This window comes from Microcaecilia unicolor, chromosome 4 (genome assembly GCF_901765095.1).
Source record: "Microcaecilia unicolor chromosome 4, aMicUni1.1, whole genome shotgun sequence".
In the NCBI taxonomy this organism is placed as follows: Eukaryota; Metazoa; Chordata; class Amphibia; order Gymnophiona; family Siphonopidae; genus Microcaecilia; species Microcaecilia unicolor.
In genome coordinates this window covers 319,116,996-319,141,476 of record NC_044034.1, presented here as the reverse complement: position 1 = coordinate 319,141,476, position 24,481 = coordinate 319,116,996, and the positions used below count along the sequence as shown (strand labels likewise).

General features: G+C 49.5%; 1 protein-coding gene across 1 annotated transcript in view; it reads right to left on the bottom strand.

Annotated features, from left to right (window-relative positions):
- LOC115469724 (disintegrin and metalloproteinase domain-containing protein 9-like) overlaps positions 1 to 24,481 on the bottom strand; it is a 581,856-nt gene that overhangs the window by 483,450 nt on the left and 73,925 nt on the right. Inside the window, 2 exon segments of the mRNA XM_030202512.1 lie at positions 2,351 to 2,429; positions 23,462 to 23,639. Of these exon segments, the coding sequence (XP_030058372.1) occupies positions 2,351 to 2,429; positions 23,462 to 23,639 (257 nt within the window).

The following is a 24,481-nucleotide window of genomic DNA, read 5'->3' as shown; positions in this document are numbered from 1 at the left end:
GATTGGGAAGCCGGTTGAGCTTTCTGAACACTGTTGATGACAACGAGCATGCTGGGGTTTAACGATTGAGCAGGGCGCAGAGTGTATTTACATCTCTAAGAGAAGTAGTGTCCTCGCTTTGATTTGCCTGAAGGGCTCCTAGAGGAGGAGGGTGTAGAAGGTGTCTACCAGGCAAGGGTGTCAGTTGTATCAGTATGTTTTATGATCAAGTTAGCGACCTCTTCCACCTTTTCCCCCAAAAGGAGTGGAGGAGTGGCCTAGTGGATAGGGTGGTGGACTCTGGTCCTCGGGAACTGAGTTCGATTCCCACTTCAGGCACAGGCAGCTCCTTGTGACTCTGGGCAAGTCACTTAACCCTCCATTGCCCCAGGTACAAATAAGTACCTGTATATAATATGTAAGCCGCATTGAGCCTGCCATGAGTGGGAAAGCGCGAGGTACAAATGTAACAAAAATAAAAATAAATAAATAAAAAAGGTCATCTTACAGATTGGGAGATGCTACACAGTCCATAGGGTTTGATGATATCACGACTCGATGCAGTCCTGGGTTTTGGCGCACAGTGCACCTGCCTCAGGAGTCTCAACTTCAGCTGGACTTGTAAATCCCTTGTACTGTTTAAAGACAGATATAAACACAACACCATCAAACAACTCCCCACTCTGTTGGGCTGTGAAGGTAAAATTAAGCCAGCTGCCAAAAGTAGCACAGCCGATTAACAACCTGAACAATTCGTTTTGGCAACAAAAAAAACAAAAGATGGTCAATAGAGGGCAAGTGCTCCTTTCGGCGCAGTTTCTCAGGTACCGAAGTCTTCAATACCTCAGAGCTCCCAGCACCTTGCATCGAGAGAGATCAATGCTTGTGCTTCTTAGCTTTTCCCCGATGCTGAGCATTGACATCCCTCAATGCCAATAATGATGATGTCGTAACCACATACCTCCTCGGTGTTAGGTCTGATGCTGACCGGTCGAGAGGGCCTTGCAGAGTGGCCAGCGCTGAGGCAGGTGAAGACCCACTTGATGCAGGCCCATTCCCAGTATCAGACACGGATCTGACAGCCATAAGGGCTGATGCTGGAGACTCCAAGGCTGATATCGATGCAGACATTGACGATTTGGACCTGGCTCTAATAATCGTCTCTTTTTGAGCCTCTCCGGATTTCCGGGTTCTTTTCTGCATATGCAAACAAAGAACACAGTTTAGATGGTTATGGTCTGGCCCCAAACACTGGATACACCAGGAATGGGCATTAACCCCAGAGATGGTCCTATAGCACCAAGCACAGTGCATAAAGCCACTGAGAACCTTAGATGACATGGAAGGGAAAACGGCTGAAGCAAAATCAAATGGCTCAAAGGTGAGGTAAAAAGGGGGCAAGCTCACCTGAAAAAATGTCAGTGCTTCTTGGCCAATGCTCAGGCCTAAGAAGGCCTTCAGAGTCAAAAAAAATAAAGAAAACTTAAAAGTGGGGAAAAATTGTAAGAAAATGTATAAGGGACAATTTGGCAAAAGAAGAAGAAAATGAAGGAAACAGGACAAAAAGTCCATGAGAAAAGGCACCTTATAAGCAAAAAAATGAATGTGCTGAAGAGAACTTCTAACAGACGAGATCTCACTTTAACCCAGTTAAAGAAAGTCTGTTGGTGCCGCACTCGCGGAAGACACCTGCGCATGCGCAGTGAGAGCGCTACCTCAAACTCTTAAAGGGAAAGTACTCTAGCCAGCGTTTCCACACTGGGCTCCACAGATGATGTCACCCACACGTGAGACTGCCAAGGCCCGCTTGCCCTCGGAGACTCACCGCTATCCAGATAAATTGTGTGTCTGTCTCTCGACTGCCCTGGCACTATCTGTCTCAGCTGCTTCTTAACACTTTGGGGCTGATATTCAGACTGCGGGAGGTAGCCAGGCTGCCTCTCGCGGTCGGCACCGAGCCTGGATATTTAATGCTGGGCTGCTTCAGATGACCAGCAATGAATATCAGGGTGTTTTTTGGCTGGTTTAAATTTAATTGGCCAAGCCAATATTGCAGCGCTAGCTGGTTGTTTAAACTGGCCAAAGATATTCCAGCTATTTCAGTGGCCTAATATGGCTGCCAAATTTAGCAGTGATGCATTGAATATCGATGGATAGCCAGTTATATCACGCGATATAACAGAATATTCGTTAAGCGCTAACTGGCAATATTCAGTGGGAGATAACTCTTTACCACTGAATATTGCCAGATAAGTGCCATTTAACGAGCCAGGAGCCATTCTTGGACGGTTAAATATTGGGTGGTTTGTTTTTACTGCCATATTTTAACCACATAATTTATATATATGTAAAACACAATAGAAAGGCTTACCCGAATATAAGGTTCTTCCATATGAAACATTGCACTCCTAGAATAAGTATACACTGGAAAAGTTGCAGCGAGAAATATTCTAATGAGCAAGATTAAAAAGAAATTAGAAGCATATAGTTCAAAAGATCAATTAAACAACTTCATTGTACAGTTTATAATGCAATTTAGAAGTGTACAGAAGAAGTGAAATTGCTTTCTTGTAATGGAGGTTCTTCACAGACAGTGGGATAAATCAGCCATATTGGATGGTACCATGATGAATTAACTCTCTCAGTGCTCAGAAAATTGAGAAGTTTTTTGTGAGTATATAATTGTATTCCCATGCTACCACCTGCATCATAAACCATTTGCATGGCTAAATTTAACTGTATAGAATAAGTAGGTGGAATTGTGGATCCTGCTATCTGCAAAGTATCCACATTACAGTTGTCACTTCACTTTCTCATTTGACAAGTAGAATAAGATCAGCCATATAAATAGGGACTCCCTAGCTGAGGTTATGTTTAAAAATTGTGAATCTTCTTGATCAAGATAAGCAATTCATAGCTAAAAATGGTTGTGCGCCTCCTGCACAAGATATATCAGATAAACTCAGCAGCTTAATGTGGTGCTAAGCTCATCATGGTTAGATGGTGGTAGAAATGCCTAGAGCTACCAAGGAACCTTCCATAAACTTTCTTCCCTATCCAAATGAGACCCAAATCAATCAAAACAAATAAAACTGAGGATACCCCCCCCCCCAAAAGAGCTCTGTATTCCCACTCCCTCCCCCCCCCCCCCCGCCATTTTGGATTTTACTCTTTTTTTGTTTGTTTGTTTGTTTGTTTGGTAGTTTGCTACAGCCCTTATTAAGATATCTGTTCTGTTCTTGTGCAGGCCAAACATTTTCAGTTTGCTTATTTTCCTATGTGGTTTATGAAATTTTTTTGTTTTGTTTTCTTTATTTTTTTCTACGGGGGGGAGGGGGAGCAGCGCTGTCAACAGCATACACCATCGCTCAATAATGTGCACTACTAAGAGGCACACTATTGAGCAGTATAGTTTGTTCTATCAATTGATGGTGCACGCTGTTCAGCAATGTTGTTCACTATTGGGCATTACCTCTAGCCCATCAACATTATAATTCTCTGACTACTCTGGACATGTCATCATTGAAGACTTGAAATGTCCTTCTTTGATGACATGCTGAGACTCATGCATCATTTGATGGTGGACACTTACATAGTAACATAGTAGATGACGGCAGAAAAAGACCTGCACGGTCCATCCAGTCTGTCCAACAAGGTAAATTCATATGTGCTACTTTTTGTGTATACCCTACCTTGATTTGTACCTGTCCTCTTCAGGGCACAGACCGTATAAGTCTGCCCAGCACTATCCCGGCCTCCCAACCACCAGCCCTGCCTCCCACAACCAGCTCTGGTACAGACCGTATAAGTCTGCCCAGCACTATCCCTGCCTCCCAACCACCAGTCCCACCGCCCACCACCGACTCTAGCACAGACCCGCCCACCACCGACTCTAGCACAGACCGTATAAGTCTGCCCAGCACTATCCCCGCCTCCCAACCACCAACCTCGCCTCCCACCACCGGCTCTGCCACCCAATCTCGGCTAAGCTCCTGAGGATCCATTCCTTCTGAACAGGATTCCTTTATGTTTATCCCACGCATGTTTGAATTCCGTTACCATTTTCATTTCCACCACCTCCCGCGGGAGGGCATTCCAAGCATCCACCACTCTCTCCGTGAAAAAAATACTTCCTGACATTTTTCTTGAGTCTGCCCCCCTTCAATCTCATTTCATGTCCTCTCGTTCTACCGCCTTCACATCTCCGGAAAAGGTTCATTTGCGGATTAATACCTTTCAAATATTTGAACGTCTGTATCATATCACCCCTGTTTCTCCTTTCCTCCAGAGTATACATGTTTAGGTCAGCAAGTCTCTCTTCATACGTCTTGTAACGCAAATCCCATACCATTCTTGCAGCTTTTCTTTGCACCGCTTCAATTCTTTTTACATCCTTACCAAGATACAGCCTCCAAAACTGAACACAATACTCCAGGTGGGGCCTCACCAACGACTTATACAGGGGCATCAACACCCAGTGGCGTACCAAGGGGGGGGGGGGGGGGGGGGGGGGGGCGGTCCGCCCCAGGTGCACGCCACTGGGGGGGTGCCGCGCGCCAGTCAGCTTCATTCGTTTCCATGCTCCCTCTGCCCCGGAACAGGAAGTAACCTGTTCCGGGGCAGAGGGAGCATGGAAACGAACGAAGCTGACTGGCGCACGGCACCCCCCCCAGCGGCGTGCACCCGGGGGGGGGGGGTTCTTTCGCCGGGGTGGGGGGGTGTCCTTTCACCCTGGGGGGGGGGGGGGGGTTGCACTGCACCGGGGAGGGGGGTGCTGCACCCGGGGTGCGGGGCGCATTGGCGATCCGCCCCGGGTGTCAGCCCCCCTAGGAACGCCACTGTCAACACCCCCTTTCTTCTGCTGGTCACACCTCTCTCTATACAGCCTAACAACCTTCTAGCTACAGCCACCACCTTGTCACACTGTTTCGTCGCCTTCAAATCCTCAGATACTATCACCCCAAGATCCCTCTCCCTGTCCGTACCTATCAGACTCTCACCGCCTAACACATACGTCTCCTGTGGATTTCTATTCCCTAAGTGCATCACTTTGCATTTTTTCGCACTGAATTTTAATTGCCAAACCTTAGACCATTCTTCTAGCTTCCTCAGATCCTTTTTCATGTTTTCCACTCCCTCCCGGGTGTCCACTCTGTTACAAATCTTAGTATCATCCGCAAATAGGCAAACTTTACCTTCTAACCCTTCGGCAATGTCACTCACAAATATATTGAACAGAATCGGCCCCAGCACCGATCCTTGAGGCACTCCACTACTCACCTTTCCCTCCTCCGAGCGAATTCCATTAACCACCATCCCCTGGCATCTGTCCCGTCAACCAGTTCCTAATCCAGTTCATCACTTCGGCTCCTATCTTCAGCCCATCCAGTTTATTTAAGAGCCTCCTGTGGGGAACCGTGTCAAACGCTTTGCTGAAATCTAAGTAGATTACGTCTATAGCTCGTCCTTGATTCAATTCTCCTGTCACCCAATCAAAGAATTCAATGAGATTCGTTTGGCACGATTTCCCTTTGGTAAAACCATGTTGTCTTGGATCTTGCAACTTATTGGCTTCCAGGAAATTCACTATCCTTTCCTTCAGCATCGCTTCCATTACTTTTCCAATAACCGAAGTGAGGCTTACCGGCCTGTAGTTTCCAGCTTCTTCCCTATCACCACTTTTGTGAAGAGGGACCACATCCGCCGTTCTCCAATCCCTCGGAACCTCTCCCGTCTGAAAGGCACTTCAGGCACTGATGACATTGCCAAGGCAGTTGAAAAGTTAGTGTCATTTCCTGAATTTTGCTGTCAATGTAGCCATCCCTTTACCACCACCAACACTGCTGGCCACCCTAAGACCCTCACCACTGCTCCATTATGTCTCTTCCTAGATCCCCCACTTATCTTCTTTACAGCTAGCTCCTGGCAAGCCCTGCATTCTGGTGTCATGGTACAACTGCTGAAAAATTACAGCTAAGGATAACACGTTACCTGCTAAACCTTTTCATAATATCCAGTCACTTCTTGCAAACTGATCACATGTCCAGAGAAAGCAGTACTCTGCATTGCAATCTTTTCAAAATACTCCTCTTAATTCAGCTGCCCAAGTCCCTCATTGTCAGCTTCCTTTATTTATTTATTTTAAAGTTTAGTAAGACATGTTATATATTATTTTGTCAACAAGAGGTATTAGTCAGAGTTAACATAAAAACATATTTTTATGTTTTTTAGCATTGATCATATCATAATTGTATCTTCACTTCTTCTTGTTCTTCTATATTGGGACAAACCCTCAACTCTCCAACCAGAGTTCCATAAGTGTGCTTGCCCCATTACTCGACCTGAATATCTCCTGGTTCAGGCCCCACTACTCGACTGAAGATCTCCTGGTTCAGGTATGGTCCACTAATGTGACCCAGTGTCAAAACAAAGTTTGTGCATACCTGCTCTAGCCTGCTGTGGATATCCTCTTGTTATCCAGAAGCTCTTAGCCAGGCTTTCTTGCTCCAATAGCTACCGAGGAGGTGCAAGACAAAGTATCAAAAGCCTCACAGGCTGATCTCATTAGGTGCTTTTTGCAAACTTGAGCATTTGCAAAACGCTCCAGGAATTTTCTCTTTCTTTTTTCTTCGGACAGACTCTGAGCACATTTTATGTTATATAAAGTTGGTGGGCTAGATTTCTAAAGCGCAACATCACTCCCAAGACTTAAATACTGGAATTTTTGCCTGGTAAAACATTAGACTGCTCCTTTTGGATTGTTATCCCTTCTCCAAAGTGAGGAAGTTTTATTCCATCAAATACTAGGCTAGATTTGACGTTACATGGTCCCATACACGAGTAAACATCCTCTTATAAAACAAAGCGAAGATACTTACCTGTAGCAGGTACTCTCCGAGAACAGCAGGCTGATTATTCTTACAGATGGGTTGATGATCTGCGTTGGCCCGGGAATCAGCATAATGCATAGCAAAATGAAAAAGTTTTGCTAGCGCCTTCTGGCGCACGTACAGCGCAAAACCACACATGCGTGGACTGCCTTCCCGTCCGTCGCGCAACCACGCTCCTCAGTTAAGTCCAAAAGCATAAAAAGACAAAACAACTCCAAGGAGAGGTAGGCGGGTTTGTGAGAATAATCAGCCTGCTGTCCTCAGAGAATACCTGCTCCAGGTAAGTATCTTCGCTTTATAAGAACATCATCGCACAGACCTCCTCCAATTCCTGCCACAAGATGCAATTTTTAGATTTTTAACTTTAGTTACAGTCTCTATTTGTATTCAAATCTTGAAATGTATATAATTTGCTACAGGTATCTTCGCTTTCTCCGAGGACAAGCAGGCTGCATTATTCTCACAGATGGGGTATCCTTAGCATCCAGGCTCACCCAGAACCATAAACACTGGTCAATTGGGCCTTGCAACAGCGAGGACATAATGTAGATTAACCTGAAACTATATACAAACTAGCTGAGAGTGCAGCCTGGAACAGAATAAAACGGGCCTAGGTGGGTGGAGTTGGATTCTAAACCCCAAAGAGATTCTGCAGCACCGACTGCCCAAATCGACTGTCACTTCAGGTATCCTGCTCAAGGCAGTAGTATGGTGTGAATATGTGGACTGAAGAACACGTTGCAGCCTTGCAAATCTCTTCAATGGAGGCCAACTTCAAGTGAGCCACCGACGCAGCCATGGCTCTGACATTATGAGCCGTGACATGGCCCTCTAGAGTCAGCCCAGCTTGGGAAGGAAATGCAATCTACTAGCCAATTGGAGATTGTGCGTTCCCCAATGTAGGAGAAAGGCATCTGATGCTAGTCTGTCGTGGGCTTGAAGCCTGGAACAGAACTGAGGGACCTTAGGATTGATTTGAGTGGCAAAAAGATCCCCCGAGGGGGCGCCACACGCTCGGAAGATCTTGCGGGCTACGCCCATGTTCAGTGACCACTCGTGAAGTTGCATTACCCTGCTCAGCCTGTCGGCCAGAATGTTGTTTACACCTGACAGATAAGTGGCCTTGACAAACATGCCCTGACAGCATGCCCAAAGCCACATCTGAACAGCTTCCTGACACAGAGGATGAGATCCGGTGCCCCCCTGCTTGTTGGTGTAATACATCGTGACCTGATTGTCTGTTTGACTCAAGATGATTTGGTTGGACAGCCGATCTCTGAAAGCCTTTAGAGTATTCCAGATCGCTCGTAATTCCAGGAGGTTGATCTGAACACCTGTTTCCCGGAAGGACCAGGCTCCTACAGTGTGAAGCCCATCTACATGAGCTCCCCACCCTAGGAGGGATGCATCAGTCAGCACTTTTTGTGGCTGAGGAATTTGGAATGGTCGTCCCACGGTCAAATTGGACCGGATTGTCAACCACTGAAGAGAATTTCAAAATTCAGTGGACAGTTCGATCACATCCTCCAGATCCCCCGCAGTTTGATACCACTGGGAAGCTATGGTCCACTGAGATGATCTCATAAGTAGATGTGCCATGGGGGTTACATGAACTGTAGAGGCCATGTGGCCCAGAAGCCTCAACATCTGTCGAGCTGTGATCTGCTGAGACGCTCAAACTATGGAGATCAGGAACAAGAGGTTGTCTGCCCTTGTCTCGGGAAGAAAGGCCCGAGCTGTCTACGTGTCCAGCAGTGCTCCAATGAATTCCAATTTTTGGGCAGGAGTGAGATGGGACTTGGAGTAATTTATTATAAACCCCAGCAGCTCTAGCACCTGAATAGTCATTCGCATGGACTTCAGAGCACCTTCCTCCAAAGGTGCTCTTCACCAGCCAATCGTTGAGACAGGGAAACACATGCACTCCCAGTCTGCATAGCGATGCTGCGACTACTGCTAGACACTTTGTAAACACTCTGGGCGCAGACGCCAGATCAAAGGGCAGTACACGATACTGAAAGTGCTGTGTACCCAGCCGAAATAGAAGATACTTCCTGTGAGCTGGGAGTATCGAGATGTGTGTGTATGCATCCTTTAAGTCCAGAGAGCATAGCCAATCGTTCTCCTGAATCATGGGAAGAAGGGTGCCCAGGGAAACCATCCTGAATTTTTCTCAAACTAGGAATTTGTTCAGGGCCCTTAGGTCTAGGATGGGACGCATCCCCCCCTGTTTTCTTTTGCACAAGGAAGTACCTGGAATAAAATCCCAGCCCTTCTTCCCCTGGTGGAATGGGTTCAACTGCATGGGCCTTTAGAAGGGCGGAGAGTTCCTCTGCAAGTACCTGCTTGTGCTGGAAGCTGTAAGAATGAGCTCCCGGTGGGCAATTTGAAGGTTTGTATTCCAGATTGAGGATGTATCCTAACCAGACTATTTGAAGAACCCACTGGTTGGAAGTTATAAGAGGCTACCTTTGGTGAAAAAACATTAACCTCCCCCCAACCGGCAAGTTGCCTGGTACGGACACTTTTACAGAGGCTATGCTGAACTGGAGCCAGTCAAAAGCTCATCCCTTGCTTTTGCTGGGGAGCAGCAGGGGACTTAGGCGCACGCTGTTGACGAGAACAAGCGTGCTGGGGCTCAGCCTGACTAGGCTGCCGAGAAGCCAGAGTATACCTACGCCTAGCATAGTAATAGGGAGCACTCCTCTTCCCCCCCCCCCAAACCTCCTAGATGAGGAGGTTGTAGCAGAAGTCGCCCAGCAAGAGAGAGAATCCATAGCATCATTATGCTTTTTGATCTGGTCAAGAAGATCCTCTACTTTCTCACTAAAAAGATTGTTCCCCCCTCCCCCCGGCAAGGAACATCCGCCATTCACTGCTGGACCGAATGATCCAGGTCAGAGACACGCAGCCATGAGAGTCTGCGCATCACTATACCTTGAGCAGCGATTCCGGATGTCACATCAAAAGAGTCATAGGCGCCCCTGGCCAGGAATTTGCGACACGCCTTCTGCTGCCTGACCACCTGGCGAAAAGGCTCGGTCTGCTCCGGAGGGAGGGCATCAACCAAGCTAGACAACTGCCTCACCGAGTTCTGCAAGTGGACGCTCGTGAAGAGATGGTAAGACTGGATTCGGGCAGCGAGCATAGCAACCTGATTCGTCTTCCTCCCAAAAGAGTCCAAGGTCCTAGCTTCTCTGCCTGGGGGTGCCGAGGCATAGTCTCTAGTACTCTTGGCTCCTCTGAGGGTGTTTGAGGGTGGAGTCCATCACCATGGAACTGTGGGGTAACTGAGACCTCATCAATCCAGGTTCACCATGGATCCGATACTGGGAATCAGCTTTCTTCGGGATCACAGGGCCAGACAGAGGGAAAGACCAGTTCCACATAAGGACTTCCTTCAGTACCTTATGTAGAGGAGCCGTCACAGCAGTGGTGTGCTGGAGCCGCTTGTTAAATTTTGACAGCTCTTGCGAGCCAGTTGTTCTTGGGGGTGAGCCGGCTCCATTACGGGAGGTAAGCATGGCAGGAGGGCGCCATCACAGGCCATGCTTACCTCCCCTCCCGCTCCCAAACATGTCCAACGATATCCTTCGCACCCACCCTCCCCTCCGTCTTTTTGTATTACCTCCGTCGAAGCGCCGCGTTATTTAAAGCCCTGCTGCCCGTCTCCAGCCTTCCCTGCTTGCTTCTGATGAGTTTGTACCCTTAGTCCCACATTCAGACGTCATTCTGACGTCATTTCCTAGTTCCGCGAAGGCGGGACTGAGGGAATGAACATCATCACGAAGCAAGCAGCGGAAGGCTGGAGACGGGCAGCAGAGCTTTAAATAACGCAGCGCTTCGACGGAGGTAATACAAAAAGATGGATGGGAGCGGGAGCGGAGGGTGACGAAGAATCGCTGGACATGGATGGGAGCGGGAGGACAGGGGAGGGAGGAGAATCACTGGACATGGATGGGTAGAGGGGGGCAGGGAAGAGAATTGCTGGGCATGGATGGGTAGAGGGGGGCAGGGGAAAGAATTGCTGGGCATGGATGGATAGAGGGGGGCAGGGGAGAGAATTGCTGAGCATGGATGGGTAGAGGGGGGCAGGGGAGAGAGGAGAGTTTCAGGGCATGGATGGATAGAGAAGGGCAGGGGAGAGAGGAGAGTTTCAGGACATGGCTGGAGGGCAGGACAAGAGAAATTCTGGACATGGATGGAGGGGAGGGAGAGAGAAGAAATGCTGGACATGGAGGGAAGATAGAGGAAGGAGTTTAGATGAGGGAAAAGGAAGTGAGGAGAGAAACTGCACATGGATGGAGAAAATAGGCAGAAGCTGGATCCACTGTACAGTCAAGTCTGCGGAGGACCAGAAATGAAGAAGAAAGGAGGAAAGAAAAGAAGTAAATGGAAAGGAAGCCCTGGAAACGGAGTCAAGGGAACAGATAGAGAGCAGCAGAATCAGATACTGGGCCAGCATGATCAGAGAAACAAAGTCAGCAGACAACAAAGGTAGAAAAAAATAATTTTATTTTCATTATAGTGTTTGGAATATGTCCACTTTGAGAATCAGGTGCTGAACGTTAAAAGTTTATATTTATTTACTTATTTATGGCATTTTATCCCATATTAAACATGAATTAGATTGGAACCTGGGATCATTTAATTTTTTTTTTCCTGGAGAGAGTAATGCATTGCCCCCCCCCCCCGCCACAACTATAGCCAGGTCTGCAATTTTGGGGGGGCACAGAGGTGGATGGGGGGTGCCAAGGTGGACCGGGGGGGGGGGGGGGGGGGGGGCGCCGAGGTGGACCAGGAAGAGAGCCTGTTAAAAATTTACCAGCACACCACTGCGTCACAGCCTCCTTAGGTGGAGAAGGAAAGTCCAGGACTTCGAACATCTCAGCCCTGGGCTCATCCTCAGCCTCCATAGGAACTGGAATGGCTATAGCCATTTCCTGATCAAAAGAAGTAAAGGACAGATTCTCCGGAAGAGATAGTCTCCTTTCAGGCGGAGGGGAAGGTTCAGAGGGAATCCCATACGACTCATCAGAAGAAAAGTATCTGGGATCTCCCTCTGAATCCCTTGAGTGCTCCTCTTCAGTGTCGGATAATACCTCTCTCAGGAAACTCCGAGCCTGCCTTGACGCCGAGGATCGACGTCCTTGATGGCGATGTCGAGACCCCGACGTCTGCATGGACTGCGGCGAACCTTCCTCCACAGACATCGAAGGGGAGTCGACCTGGGTGGCAGCCGACACCAGTGCAACAAATGGCACCAAGGATGGGGACCGCACCGCAGGTGAAGGGCTAGACACCACTGCAGCAGACGGTACGGAAGGCACAAGCACCTCCGACACCAAAGCAGACCGACGCAGCAGGTCTTTCAGAAGCTCTGGAAGTAAAGCCCAGATGCGCTCGTCAAGAGCCTCCATCGGAGAAGGCTACAGGGTCGGTGGAACAGCCGGTGGCAGAATCTGCTGAGGTTCAGGAGCAGGTACCCAGCTGCTAGGAGACCGACGCATTGGCACCTCCTGTATAGAGTGGGATCAGTCCTCTCGGTGCCGACGCTTCTCGGGTGCAGAATCCCTTGACGCCCCGGAGCTCCTGGCACCGAGTGTAGAAGGAGATCAATGACGGTGCTTCTTCATCTTCGCTTGATGCCCATCATCGAGACTCCTCTGTGCCGACTGGAATCTTCACGTCTCCTCGGGGTCGGGTCCAAGGGGAGCCTGCATAGCAGGAGGCCTCAAAACAGGTGGAGACCCACCCGATGCCTCACTGCTCTCAGCGCGACTTGGTCTCTCAGCAGCCATTACCTCTGCTCCTGATGTCGATGCCAACACCACCGACCTCGGTACTGATGTCGATGCCGATATTGAAGGACCGGAACAATCCCTAAAAAGTTTTTCTCACTGGGCTTGTCGAGCCACTTGGGTCTGTTTCTTCATACGAAGACACAAACTACAAGCAGCTGGGCTGTTGTTGGGCCCAAGGCACTGGATACACCAGGCCTGGTGTACCTGAAATAGTCCGGTTGCACCAAGTACAACGTTTGAAGCTGCTGGGTGTCTTTGATGACATGGAAGGAAAAACAGCCTTGGCGAAATCAAAAGACGTGATTGTGCCAAAAAGGAAGGGCACACAAAAAATGGAAGAAACCCGCCTTTGCGGCCTAAAGGACGGCCGCGTTGAAAAAACAAAGAATACTTAAAAACAGGAACAAGAAGGAACTAAGAAAACTAAGGTAAATATCTTTTTTTTTTTAAACAAAACAAGAAAAAAGCAAATAAATTCATGAAAAAAGAAGACTCTTTTCACTGGCCTCTACGAGAAGCACAGAAAAAACCCTGCTGCACCTTGTCGCAGAAAAAAGAAAACTTAGGTAAGGGAAGTCTGTCCGCGTGCACGTGCGCCAGAAGACTCTTACAAAACTTTATTTTTGCTGTTGAAAAATGCCAATTCCCAAGCCGACGCAGACGTCGACTCACACGTGAGAATAAGCAGCCTGCTTGTCCTCAGAGAATATATTTTACAAAAAGCTCTGTGCTCAGCAGTGCATTTTGTAAAACACTTGGGAAATTCTGAATGTCTAACCTAGATGTCCCATTAGAGAACAATTTGCTGAGTGGGGATGGAAGGTGAACCTACCAGATATGGATTTTTCAATGATTTAAAATAGCTGCAATTATGATTCCCAAGGGTGAGGCAGATAACCATACTCCAGTAATTCCCGAACTGTGGGCTGGGACCCCAAATTGAGTCACATCATCAGTGGATGAGATCACAGAGTTGCTTTCTCTACTTCTGGACCTCTATTGTGACTTAAGTCCAGCAGTCACCTGCAGGGCCACCGAGAGGGGGGGGATAGGGGGGACAAAAGTCCCGGGGCCCGGGCCCCCCCGCCACCTGGCCCGCCCTCCGTCACTCCCAGAACTAACCTTAAGCCTCCTTTCACTTCGCAGCAAGCAGCAGCAGGTCAGACCACTCCTTCCCTCCATGTCCCGCCCTCACGGGCACGGAAGGAAGGAGGAGAGGCCTGCCCTGCCGCTGCTTGCTGCGAAGTGAAAGGAGGCTTAAGGTTAGTTCCGAGGGCCCAGCCCGATAGCGGGTGGAGGGGGGCCCGGCGACCTTGGGTGGGTGGGCGGCGGGGGGGGGGGGGGGCCGGCGATCTCGGGTGGCCGGCGACCTCGGGTGGGGGGGGCCTGGGGGCGGCCTTGTCCCGGGCCCGGCTCCGGCTCTCGGCGGCCCTGGTCACCTGGATGCTTCACAGGTTCTTGGGTATTAGAGGGTCTTCTTAGACAGAAGAATGGGGGTGGTTCTTCTTATTTGGGAGAGGATAAACAAGCTTCTAGCTCAAGGGGGAACCATTTTGTGTTCTGTAGGCAGTAAGGTCCTGGAACTATTAGCAGCTCTTGAGCTTCATGCCTAGCAGCAATATTGGAGGTCTCAGCATGGGGCCTGCAAGTCAGTGACCTTTCACAGACCCTGCCCCCTCCTCCTGTGTATATTTCTAGTTAACCTGGAAACACATCTAGAATACAGGGGTCTGTGAAAATGACTGGCACACAGGGCCCTGTACTGCTGCCACTGCTTTCAAGCTCTGGATAAGTGAGGAAAGAAGAAAGTGGATGAGGAAGGGGAGAGAAGCAGGGGTCTATGGTTTTATTTTAATCATCAACTGGGGTTGTGTGATTTTTTTAACTGTTATTGCGCCCTCTTCAGATAGGAGCTTGTTTTCTTTTGAAATTTCCCTGTAAATGCACAATTTAGTATGCGTTTTTTGATCCGTTTCAACTAACATTGGACTCCTTTTGCTAAGATGTGGTAAAAAGTGGCCTTAGCATGCCCTTCTGCTTGTTTTTCCCATGCACTAAGGCCACATTTTACAGCAGCCATAAAAGTGAAAATTAGGTTCTTACCTTGGTCATTTTCTTTCCTTTAGTCACAGCAGATGAATCCATTAACTGATGGGTTGTATCCGCCTACCAGCAGGTGGAGATAGAGAACACTGAAAAACCACAGTGACCCTTGGACGACTAGCCCCAAATGCCTTCAGTATTTGAGATTTCCAAAGCAGAGTGAATCATAAAGGTAGAATAACTTAAACTTTCCTCACAGCGAACAAACGCCCCAGAACTGGAGCAATAACCGCACAAAGGAGGGGCGATCTCAACCTCCTTTAATAGAACAGCATATAGAAACTCTGAAAACTGGTTTCCAACTTCTCCCAATGAGATATATATCTGCATGAAAGATCTGAACTAAAAAACAAAGTCAGCCAGGGAGGGATCATGGATTCATCTGCTGTGACTAAAGGAAAGAAAATTACCAAGGTAAGAACCTAATTTTCCCTTCCTTGTCATCAGCAGCAGATGAATCCATTAACTGATGGGATGTACAAAAGCACTCCCTACTTAGGGTGGGAACAGGCCACTCCGCGAGCAAGCACTTGTGCTCCAAAATGCGCGTCCTGCTTCGCTGCAACATCCAGCCTGTAATGCCGGACAAACGAGAGCTGAGAAGCCCAAGTAGCCGCACTACAGATCTCTTGAAGAGAGAGTGCACCCGTTTCAGCCCACGAGGAAATCGCTCTCGTGGAATGTGCCTTAAACGCTTCAGGCGGACACTGTCCTGAAAGCAGATATGCAGAAAAAATTACTTCCTTGAGCCAACAGGCTATAGTGGCCTTAGACGCCAGACACCCGAGTCGAGAACCTGACAACAATACAAACAGGTGATGAGAAGTCCTGAAGTCATTTGACATCTGTAGCTACTGCAACAGAGCCCTGCGGACATCCAAAAGATGCAATTGCCCAAAGTAATCTGGAAAATCTTCCCTAGAAAAAGAAGGAAGAAAAATGGACTGGTTCAGGTGAAATGCTGAAACCACTTTAGGCAGGAAGGAGGGTAATGTACGTACCGTTACTCTGGACTCCGAGAATTGTAGAAAAGGGTCCCGACAGGACAGCGCCTGAAGCTCAGACACGCGTCTAGCCGATGTCATGGCCACCAAAAAGACTGTCTTGAGAGTCACATCCATCTCTGAAGCTCACTTAAGCGGCTCGAAAGGCGAATGCTGGAGAGCTTTCAACACCAGCCCCAGGTTCCAGGCCGGACAAGGCGACCGCACAGGAGGACGGAGCCGAAGCACCCCTCTGAGAAATCCAGATAAGCAGCAAGGGATAAGCCCGAGACTTTCTCTCGAAACCATGCCAATGCTGCCACTTGAACCCGCAGGGAATTGTAAACCAGACCTTTTTGTAAGCCGTCCTGTAAAAAGTCCAGCACTGGTGAGACCCTAGCCCGTGTGGGTGTGATCGCCTTTGAAACACACCACGCCTCAAATCTGCGCCAGATCCGAGCATAAGCTGTGGAGGTAGATCGCTTGCGGGCCTGCAAGAGAGTGGAGATGACCTTGTTAGAGTAGCCCTTATCTCTCAGTTGCGCCCTCTCAAGAGCCAGGCCGTAAGACCAAATCGGCAGGGATCCTCTTTAGACACCGGACCCTGCACCAACAGGTTCGGCACCCGAGGCAAAGGAAATGGAGCCTCCACCATCATCCAACGGAGATCCGCATACCACGGATGCCTTGGCCAGTCTGGAGCGAAGAGAATCACCAATCCCGGGTGTAGTCAAATCCGAAGGAGGACTCGCCCTATCAAGAGCCAAGGAGGGAACACATACAGGAGGCCCGAGGGCCAGGGTTGAGCCAGTGCATCCAACCCTGCCGAGAGAGGATCTCTCCTTCTGCTGAAAAAACGAGGGACTTTGGCGTTTGCACTTGACGCCATTAGATCCATTGCAGGTGTCCCCCATTTGGCACAAATCTGAAGAAAAACTTCTTCTGCCAGTTCCCATTCCACCGGGTCGATTTGATGCCTGCTGAGAAAATCGACTTGCACGTTGCTCTGACCTATGTTAGCTGCTGACAGAAGCTGCAGGTGGAGCTCGGCCCAGTGGCAAATCTGAGCGGCATCAGCGGCCAGGGCCCTGCACTGAGTGCCACCCTGACGATTTATGTAGGCCACCGCTGTCGTGTTCTCTGACAGAACCCGGACCACAAGCCCCTTCAGAGTCTTGCGGAAGGGCCATAAGAGCCTGGAATATTGCTCTCAGTTCCAAGCGATTGATGGACCACCCTACTTCCACGGGTGTCCACTGACCCTGAGCCTAGCTTCCCTGGCAATGCGCTCCCCAGTCCAAAAGGCTGGCATCCGTTATCACCAGGCACCAAGAAGGAAGCGCGAGCGGTATTCCTTGTCGCAGCATCCTGTCGGAGAGCCACCAATCCATACTGAGCCAGGCCGCAGGGAGCCACGTTAGTCTGAATTGATATTCCTGGGAAATCGGAGCCCATTGTTGGAGCAGGGCAATCTGCAGTGGCCTCATATGCGCTCTCACCCATGGAACCACCTCCAAGGTGGCCATCATCGACCCCAGCAGCTTATAGATTTTCCTATCTCAGCTATGCATGTGTTGTCAGTGACCAGGTTTTAAATGCATTTTAGTATTGAGGTGTCTGGTTTCACAGCATATACCTCCATTTTTCTTTATAAGTAATTGTGAGGTCAATATTGAAACACTAGGTGTGATCATTTTGCTCACCGCCAACAGTGTTAGCTCCTGATATTCAAAGCCAGGATCTGTGCAGGCTTTGGCTTTGAATATCCGGTTATTTTTAAGCCCGTTAAGACATAGCTGCTTAAATTGATATTCATCACTTAAGCAGCCATGGTTACCACATAAAAATAGGACAGACATTATTTATGTGGTCCCAATTATGAAGTAAACCTGGCTGCTTAAGGGCTGAATATCAGCACTTAGTCTGCCCTGGAATACCCCCAGCACAGCTGGCTGAGTTTGGTGCTAACTACGATATTCAGTGGCACTTAGCCAGTTAAGTGCCACTAAAAATTAGCGGACAGCTCTGTCCAAGCAATTTAACCAGTCAGCGACCGGATAAATCGCTTTGAATATTGGGCCCACTGTTTTTATAATTCTCTTGATTTAGACTTTGACCCCCTAATATTGTGGACTTTAGCAACAGAATTTTCCATATCATCATGCTGATCAATCCATAGACTGGTGGGTTGTGTCCATCTACCAGCAGGTGGAGATAGAGAGCAATCCTTTTGCCTCCCTATATGTGGTCATGTGCTGCCGGAAACTCCTCAGTATGTTCTCTATCTCAGCAGGTGTTGGTCACACACAGCAGCAGCTCTGGCTAGGTCTCCAAGCCTAATTCTTAGGTTTTGTTGAGTACCTGGGGTTGAGGGCTCTTCTTGAGCAAGTGCAAACCTGGTGGTGCCAGGTCCCTCCTTTTCTCCCCCCTCCCGTTGGCTCCATTAAAAAAAAAAAGAAAATTCTTGAACGTCCTTTAAGGGCGTTTATTTCAGCGTTTATTGCAGCTGCTCACTGGGACACCAGTTTGTTACACCTCGGAGCGAGAAGCAGGTAATTTTTACCTTTTGTAGCGGGCAGGGGGTTCCCCGATTGGTCTCCACGTGGCCTATGGCGTCGGAGGGCGAGGGCGTGAAGAATCGCTCCCCGGACTGTGTGTGCGCGTCTAGCGGGGGTTTCAAAGCCTGAATCGCCTTTGTTGGGCGTCAGTTTGGAGGCTGGTCAGTGTCCCGGTTCTTCCTCCGGTGCGGCGGTTTTTCCCGCCATAAACGCCCATCCCCCGCTGCTGGCCCCCCCCCCCCCCCATTTTGGCCGGCCACTCTGCTCAGACGGCTTCTTCTTGGGCCGCCCTCGAGGTGGGAGACGTTAATGCTATGGTCGCCCTTGATTCGGGCAACGGCAAGAAAGCGGCCAAAGTTAAGCGCCGTTTTTCCCGCGCGGCTCCTTCTCGGAGTTTCGAGCCAGACGACATTTTGGATGCGCAGCATTTTTCTCCCCCGCTCTTGCGAGCGCCGGTTGAGGGTGCATCTAGGGCCGTGGCCCAGGCTGCAGAAGTGCATAGTCTGGGGGGGTTTTTTCCCCTGAGTTCATTTTGCTGCTGCATCAGGCTTTCCTCATGCAAAACGCTGCCCCTGCTCCCCTGTCCGATAAAGGGGTTGAGGCCTCCGGAAGCAAATGCCCTCGGGTGGATTTCCAGGCCCTAGAGGACTCTGTCTCCTCTGATGTAGATGAGGGCAGCGTATCTGAGTTCTCCCAACGGTCCTTTGGGGATTCCTTGGAGGAGACGGATTCCCGCTCAAATGGAGCGGATGACCCCTCTGCAGCGCGGATCTTTCGCTCAGAGGATTTGCCCAACCTGTTAGTGCAGGCCATGAGCATTTTGAAGATTTCCTCTCCGGAGGACGTCTCTCCCTCAGCCTCTGCTGGCTCTGCCATTATGCTGGGGACGAAGCGCCCGCCTAGAACCTTTCATGTGCATGAGGCCATGCACACATTGATTTCGGCTCAATGGGATGTCCCAGAAGCGAGCCTGAAAGTGGCTAGGGCTATGTCCCGCCTCTATCCTCTGCCTGAAGGTGAACGGGAGGCCTTTCTTTGGCCTACCGTGGATTCTTTAATCACTGCGGTGACTAAGAAAACAGCGTTGCCGGTGGAAGGTGGCACGGCCCTAAAGGACGCCCAAGACAGAAGATTGGAGGCGGCTTTAAGGTCGTCCTTCGAGGCGGCTGCTTTAAATTTGCAGGCCTCAGTTTGCGGCTCCTATGTGGCCAGGGCGTGCCTGACGATTGTGCAGCGGGCTTCCCCCTCGGATCCTTCCTTGAGGGCTGATTGGCCGGCCCTGGAATCGGGCTTGGCCTACTTGGCAGACTTGCTGTATGATGTATTGAGAGCCTCGGCTAAAGGTATGGCTCAGACAGTCTCTGCACGGCGTTGGCTTTGGCTGAAGCATTGGTCTGCTGACCACGCCTCTAAGTCTCGCCTGGCTAAGTTGCCTTTTAAAGGCAAGCTGCTCTTTGGGGTTGAGCTGGACAAAATTGTGACCGATCTCGGCACGTCTAAGGGCAAGAGGTTACCAGAGGTCAGGGCTCGGGCCAGTGGTGCCCGCCCCGGTTCCTCCAAAGGATGGTTTCAGGAAGCCCGTCGGTTTCGCCCGGGCAAGTCGGGCTCCTCTGCCCCCTCTTCCTTCAAGAGGAACTTCTCCCCCAAGCAGCATTCCTTTCGCAGAGACCGCTGTCCCGGAGGTGCGTCCTCCGGTCCTCCCCCAGGGTCTCGTACCCAATGACGGGGCCCTGGTCCATGGCCCAGAGCAGATTGGAGGACGCCTGTCCTCGTTTCTGGGCGAGTGGACCAGGGTAACTTCAGACACTTGGGTGCTGGAAGTCATCAGAGACAGCTACAAGCTAGAGTTCTGCCGACCCTTAAGAGACGGGTTTGTGCACTCTCCCTGCAAGTCTCCAGTCAAAGCTGTGGCAGTGCAGCAGACTTTGGACAATCTGATCCGCCTGGGTGCGGTCGTTCCGGTGCCAGAAGATCAGCTTGGCAAGGGACGTTACTCCATTTACTTTGTGGTACCAAAGAAAGGAGGTTCTGTACGGCCTATCCTCGACCTCAAAGGGGTCAATCGGGCCTTGAAAGTTCGGCACTTCTGAATGGAGACTCTCCGCTCTGTTATAGCGGCAGTGAAGGCAGGAGAGTTCCTGGCATCCTTGGACATCAAGGAAGCTTACTTGCATATTCCCATCTGGCCTCCTCATCAACGCTTTCTGCGTTTTGCAGTCCTGGGCCGACACTTCCAGTTCAGAGCCCTCCCATTCGGGTTGGCTACTGCTCCAAGGACCTTCTCTAAAGTAATGGTGGTCATCGCGGCCTTCCTACAGAAGGAAGGAGTACAAGTCCATCCTTATCTGGACGACTGGTTGATCCGAGCCCCCTCTTATGCAGAGTGCGGCAGAGCTGTAGACCGGGTGATTGCTCTTTTGAGCTCCTGTAGGGGTATGTCCCTGTGTCTCCCTTGCTGGTCTTGGCCTATACAAGCCTATGACATCTTGTTACTAGAAGATGGCTGCTGCAAATCTCTGACCTGCATATCTCTGTGTCAGAGTCCGCTTCAGTTTGTGGAAAATCACTGACAGGCTTGCTGAAGCCAAGGACACTCTGTGCTCCAATTATTTCCCTTCTATCTCGGAGATGATGAGAAGGGAGGCATGCATAGAACCAGAAGTTACCATTTCCAAAGTCAGAAAGTAAAAAAAACAAGAACTCTTCTTGCCTATGCACAGGGTGGTACAAGAGGATAATTGGTCCGTCTCCTTGGAAGAGATATGCAAGGCGGCAACTTGGGCATCGGCTCATACATTCTCCAAGCATTACCGGTTGACTGTGGCTGCACGGGCGGAGGCCCGGTTTGGAGCTTCAGTGTTGAGGTCAGGGATTTCTATGTCCCGCCCTGGGTGAGTACTGCTTCGGTACATCCCACCAGTCTGGATTGATCAGCATGATGATATGGAAGGTAAAATTATGTATCATACCTGATAATTTTCTTTCCATTAATCATAGCTGATCAATCCATAGCCCCTCCCAGATATCTGTTCTGTTTATATTCTGGTTGCATTTCAGGTTCAAGTTTAGTCTTCTGTTCCTGTTCAGGAAGATCTTCGTGTTCAAGTTTTTTCGATTGAATTCTTCTGGAGTTGAGACGATTTTGTGTTACAGTGAGCTGCTGCATTCCTCTCCCCTCCGTTTTACGGGGCTGGATTGAGACCTAAATTCTGCCGGCGCTCCCTCCCGCTTCGTGCGGCTGTAGGGCAGCTTTGTACTCCTCCCGCTTCGGCGGTGTTGGGGGTCAGTCAGCTCCTCCCGCGGTTGCGGTTGCAGGATAAGCCAGATCCCCCCGCATCGGTGGGTGTGGTGTCCCTCCCCCGCTCCGCGGGGATGAGCTGGACGGATTCCCTTCCCCCACTTGTGTGGGGATGAGCTGGGTTGATTCCCCTCCCCCGTTTCGGCGGTGGTGAGCTAGGCAGAGTGTCCCTTTGTGGGTGTAATTCTCTAAGTGCTGAGTCCTGCGGATGGAGCTTTGATATCGACATACTGAGGAGTTTCCGGCAGCACATGACCACATATAGGGAGGCAAAAGGATTGCTCTCTATCTCCACCTGCTGGTAGATGGACACAACCCACCAGTCTATGGATTGATCAGCTATGATTAATGGAAAGAAAATTATCAGGTATGATACAGAATTTTACCTTATATAACTATTAAAATAATTCTTAATTTTTTTTTCTTTCTGGTTTTTAATTTTACTATGGACAAACTCTTTTATCTCTTCAACTGTTCAACTTGTATTATTTGAAAATGCATAAATAAATAAAATGGAGAAATGTTGGACAAAAGGTTGGAAAGCATTGCCCTAACCCCTACTTCCACCTTTCTCCAGCATCTGCCCCATGGGGAAGTAAGGGATGGGTGAATGGTGAAGTGGGATGCGCATGTGGCACAATTTGTTCCACTCAACCCCTTCTATATACCCCACTTTTTAACCTTCTCCCTTCTCCTCTTATTCTGCTATCTTGTGCCCTCTTTTTCTCTTTTCTGTCTCCTCTCACTCTGCTATCCTCCTCTTTTCTCTCTCACTTCCACCTTCTTCACCCCCCCCCCCCCCGATCCTGCAGTCTCAGAGCAGGGTTCCCACAAACAGACTGCCAATACTGCCTCACCAAGCAAAGGGAGTACCAACACACAGGCCCCAATCTTGCTGGCTTGGAGAAGAGCACACCTTCACACACCTGTTCTCCATCACCCCTCCCCCCTAGTTCTAGAGCCCCAAAAGGACTCACACACTCCTTGTGCTGCAACCCTACAACAGAGAGAAAAACACACACCCTCAGCTCTGTATCAACAAGAATAGGAAACATCTCCTTCCTGCTTGCACTGGTATCCAGTCTACAGTAGGTGCAAACCAAGGCTGAGATGTGATCAAAGGGATCAAAAGTGATTAGGTAGATTCACTTTTGACAAGTTTGGTTGTGCCAGGATCTAGAAGCAACAGCTATTCATGGCCCTGTCAATATCTCAGCTAGTTCCTGGGGATTTTGCTACTTTCCTGAAACAGAGGAGGAAAAGGAAGATCTGAACTATAAGAAAGATCAGGAAGGAGGCATAAAGAGGAAAGGGACAATGAGACTGAAGCTGCATTGCTCACACTTTGGTGGTTGCAGTCCTTGAGATGCAGAAGGGAGAGGGGAGGGAAAAAGAGTGAGAGGGGGGAGAGAGAGAGAGGGAGGGAAGGAGAGGGACTTCATAGCGCTAGTTGTTGGCTGACTTCACTGTTCCCCTGAGGTGTGTTTCTGTCTTTTTCAAGACTGCTCCATCTCAACAGTGTACAGACTCGCCATTAGATGTTTTGTGTTACAATAAGACCCCTGAGGCAGGCACTTAGCCGAAACACGATGCCATGTCAAGTCATTTATTGGCTTCTATAAATAAATCCTGTTTATGACAGTCTTCAACCATCTGGTTTTTGCAAGTGTCTTGTTGTTTACACTACTCTCCAGACTTCCCTTCATGTTCGTAGTGTCCCTTATGTCTGGTGGCTGACTTTTCTGTTTGGTCTACTGGAGAAACATCCAGGCTAGTAAGGTAGCCGATATATGGATCTGCCACCCAGCCCTGGAGAAGCTTCCTCCCCTGTCGTTGAGCGAGATACCTTATAGGCCGGCCCAGACTCTGATGTCCGCTGAGGCAATGGTGGTCAACAGCTGCTCCACAGGTGAAATCTGAGACTCCAAAGAGGGCTGGAGCTATGCTGTGGTTGGTGCAAGCACCCTCAATGCCAATGCATTCTGGTGCTGCAGCAAGCCCATCAACTCCTCCTGGAGCATGGCCTGGAACCAGTCGTCAAGAATATAGCCATCGGCAAAAGTGGGGCAAGTGCTGGTATGGGGACAGCCTGTAAACCTGTTGGTGTCAAATCGGAAACTTGAGCCCATCTGGAAGGCAGCTGCAACTCTTCAAAGATGGGGAGTGCTCATCTCAACCCTGGTGCTCCCAGTACTGTGCTTTGAGGGGGATCGATACTTGCTCTTCATAGGCTTACCTTGGTATTGGGCATCTGAGCCCTAAGGTACTGATGAGGACAATGTCAATTCCTCACATCGCCTCAGTGCCAGGTCCGATACAGACCAGTTCCAGGACCCTAACACAGTGTCTGACATCAAGGCAGAGGGAGACCTTCTCAGATACTGGTGCATTCCCAGTGTTGGAATGAACCACCTCAGCCATCAGATTGATGCTTCGAATGTTGACGTGATGGACTGGACTTAGCACTAAAAAAAAATTTCACACCAGACCTCCCTGGCTCTTTGGGTCCTCTTTTGCATGCCCAAGCAGAGGACACAGGAATGAGCATTGTGGTCTGGCCCCAAGCACTGGAGACACCAGTTATGGGGATCAGTTCCAGAGATGACCTGATTACACTGGGAACAGCACTTAAAGCCACTGGGAATCTTATGGGGAAACGGAAGGAAAAATAGTCGATGCCAAATCAAACAGCTCAATGGTGAGGGTGAAGAAAGGGAGAGATAGGACCAAAAAGGACAGGAGAAGCCTCCACGAAAAATAGAACAAACCAAAGAGAGTAGAGGCTGACTGATGGACAAACCAACTCGGGAGATGAGGGTGAAGAAAGGCCATTAACCCCCCCAAAAAGCTTGATACAACCTGTCTG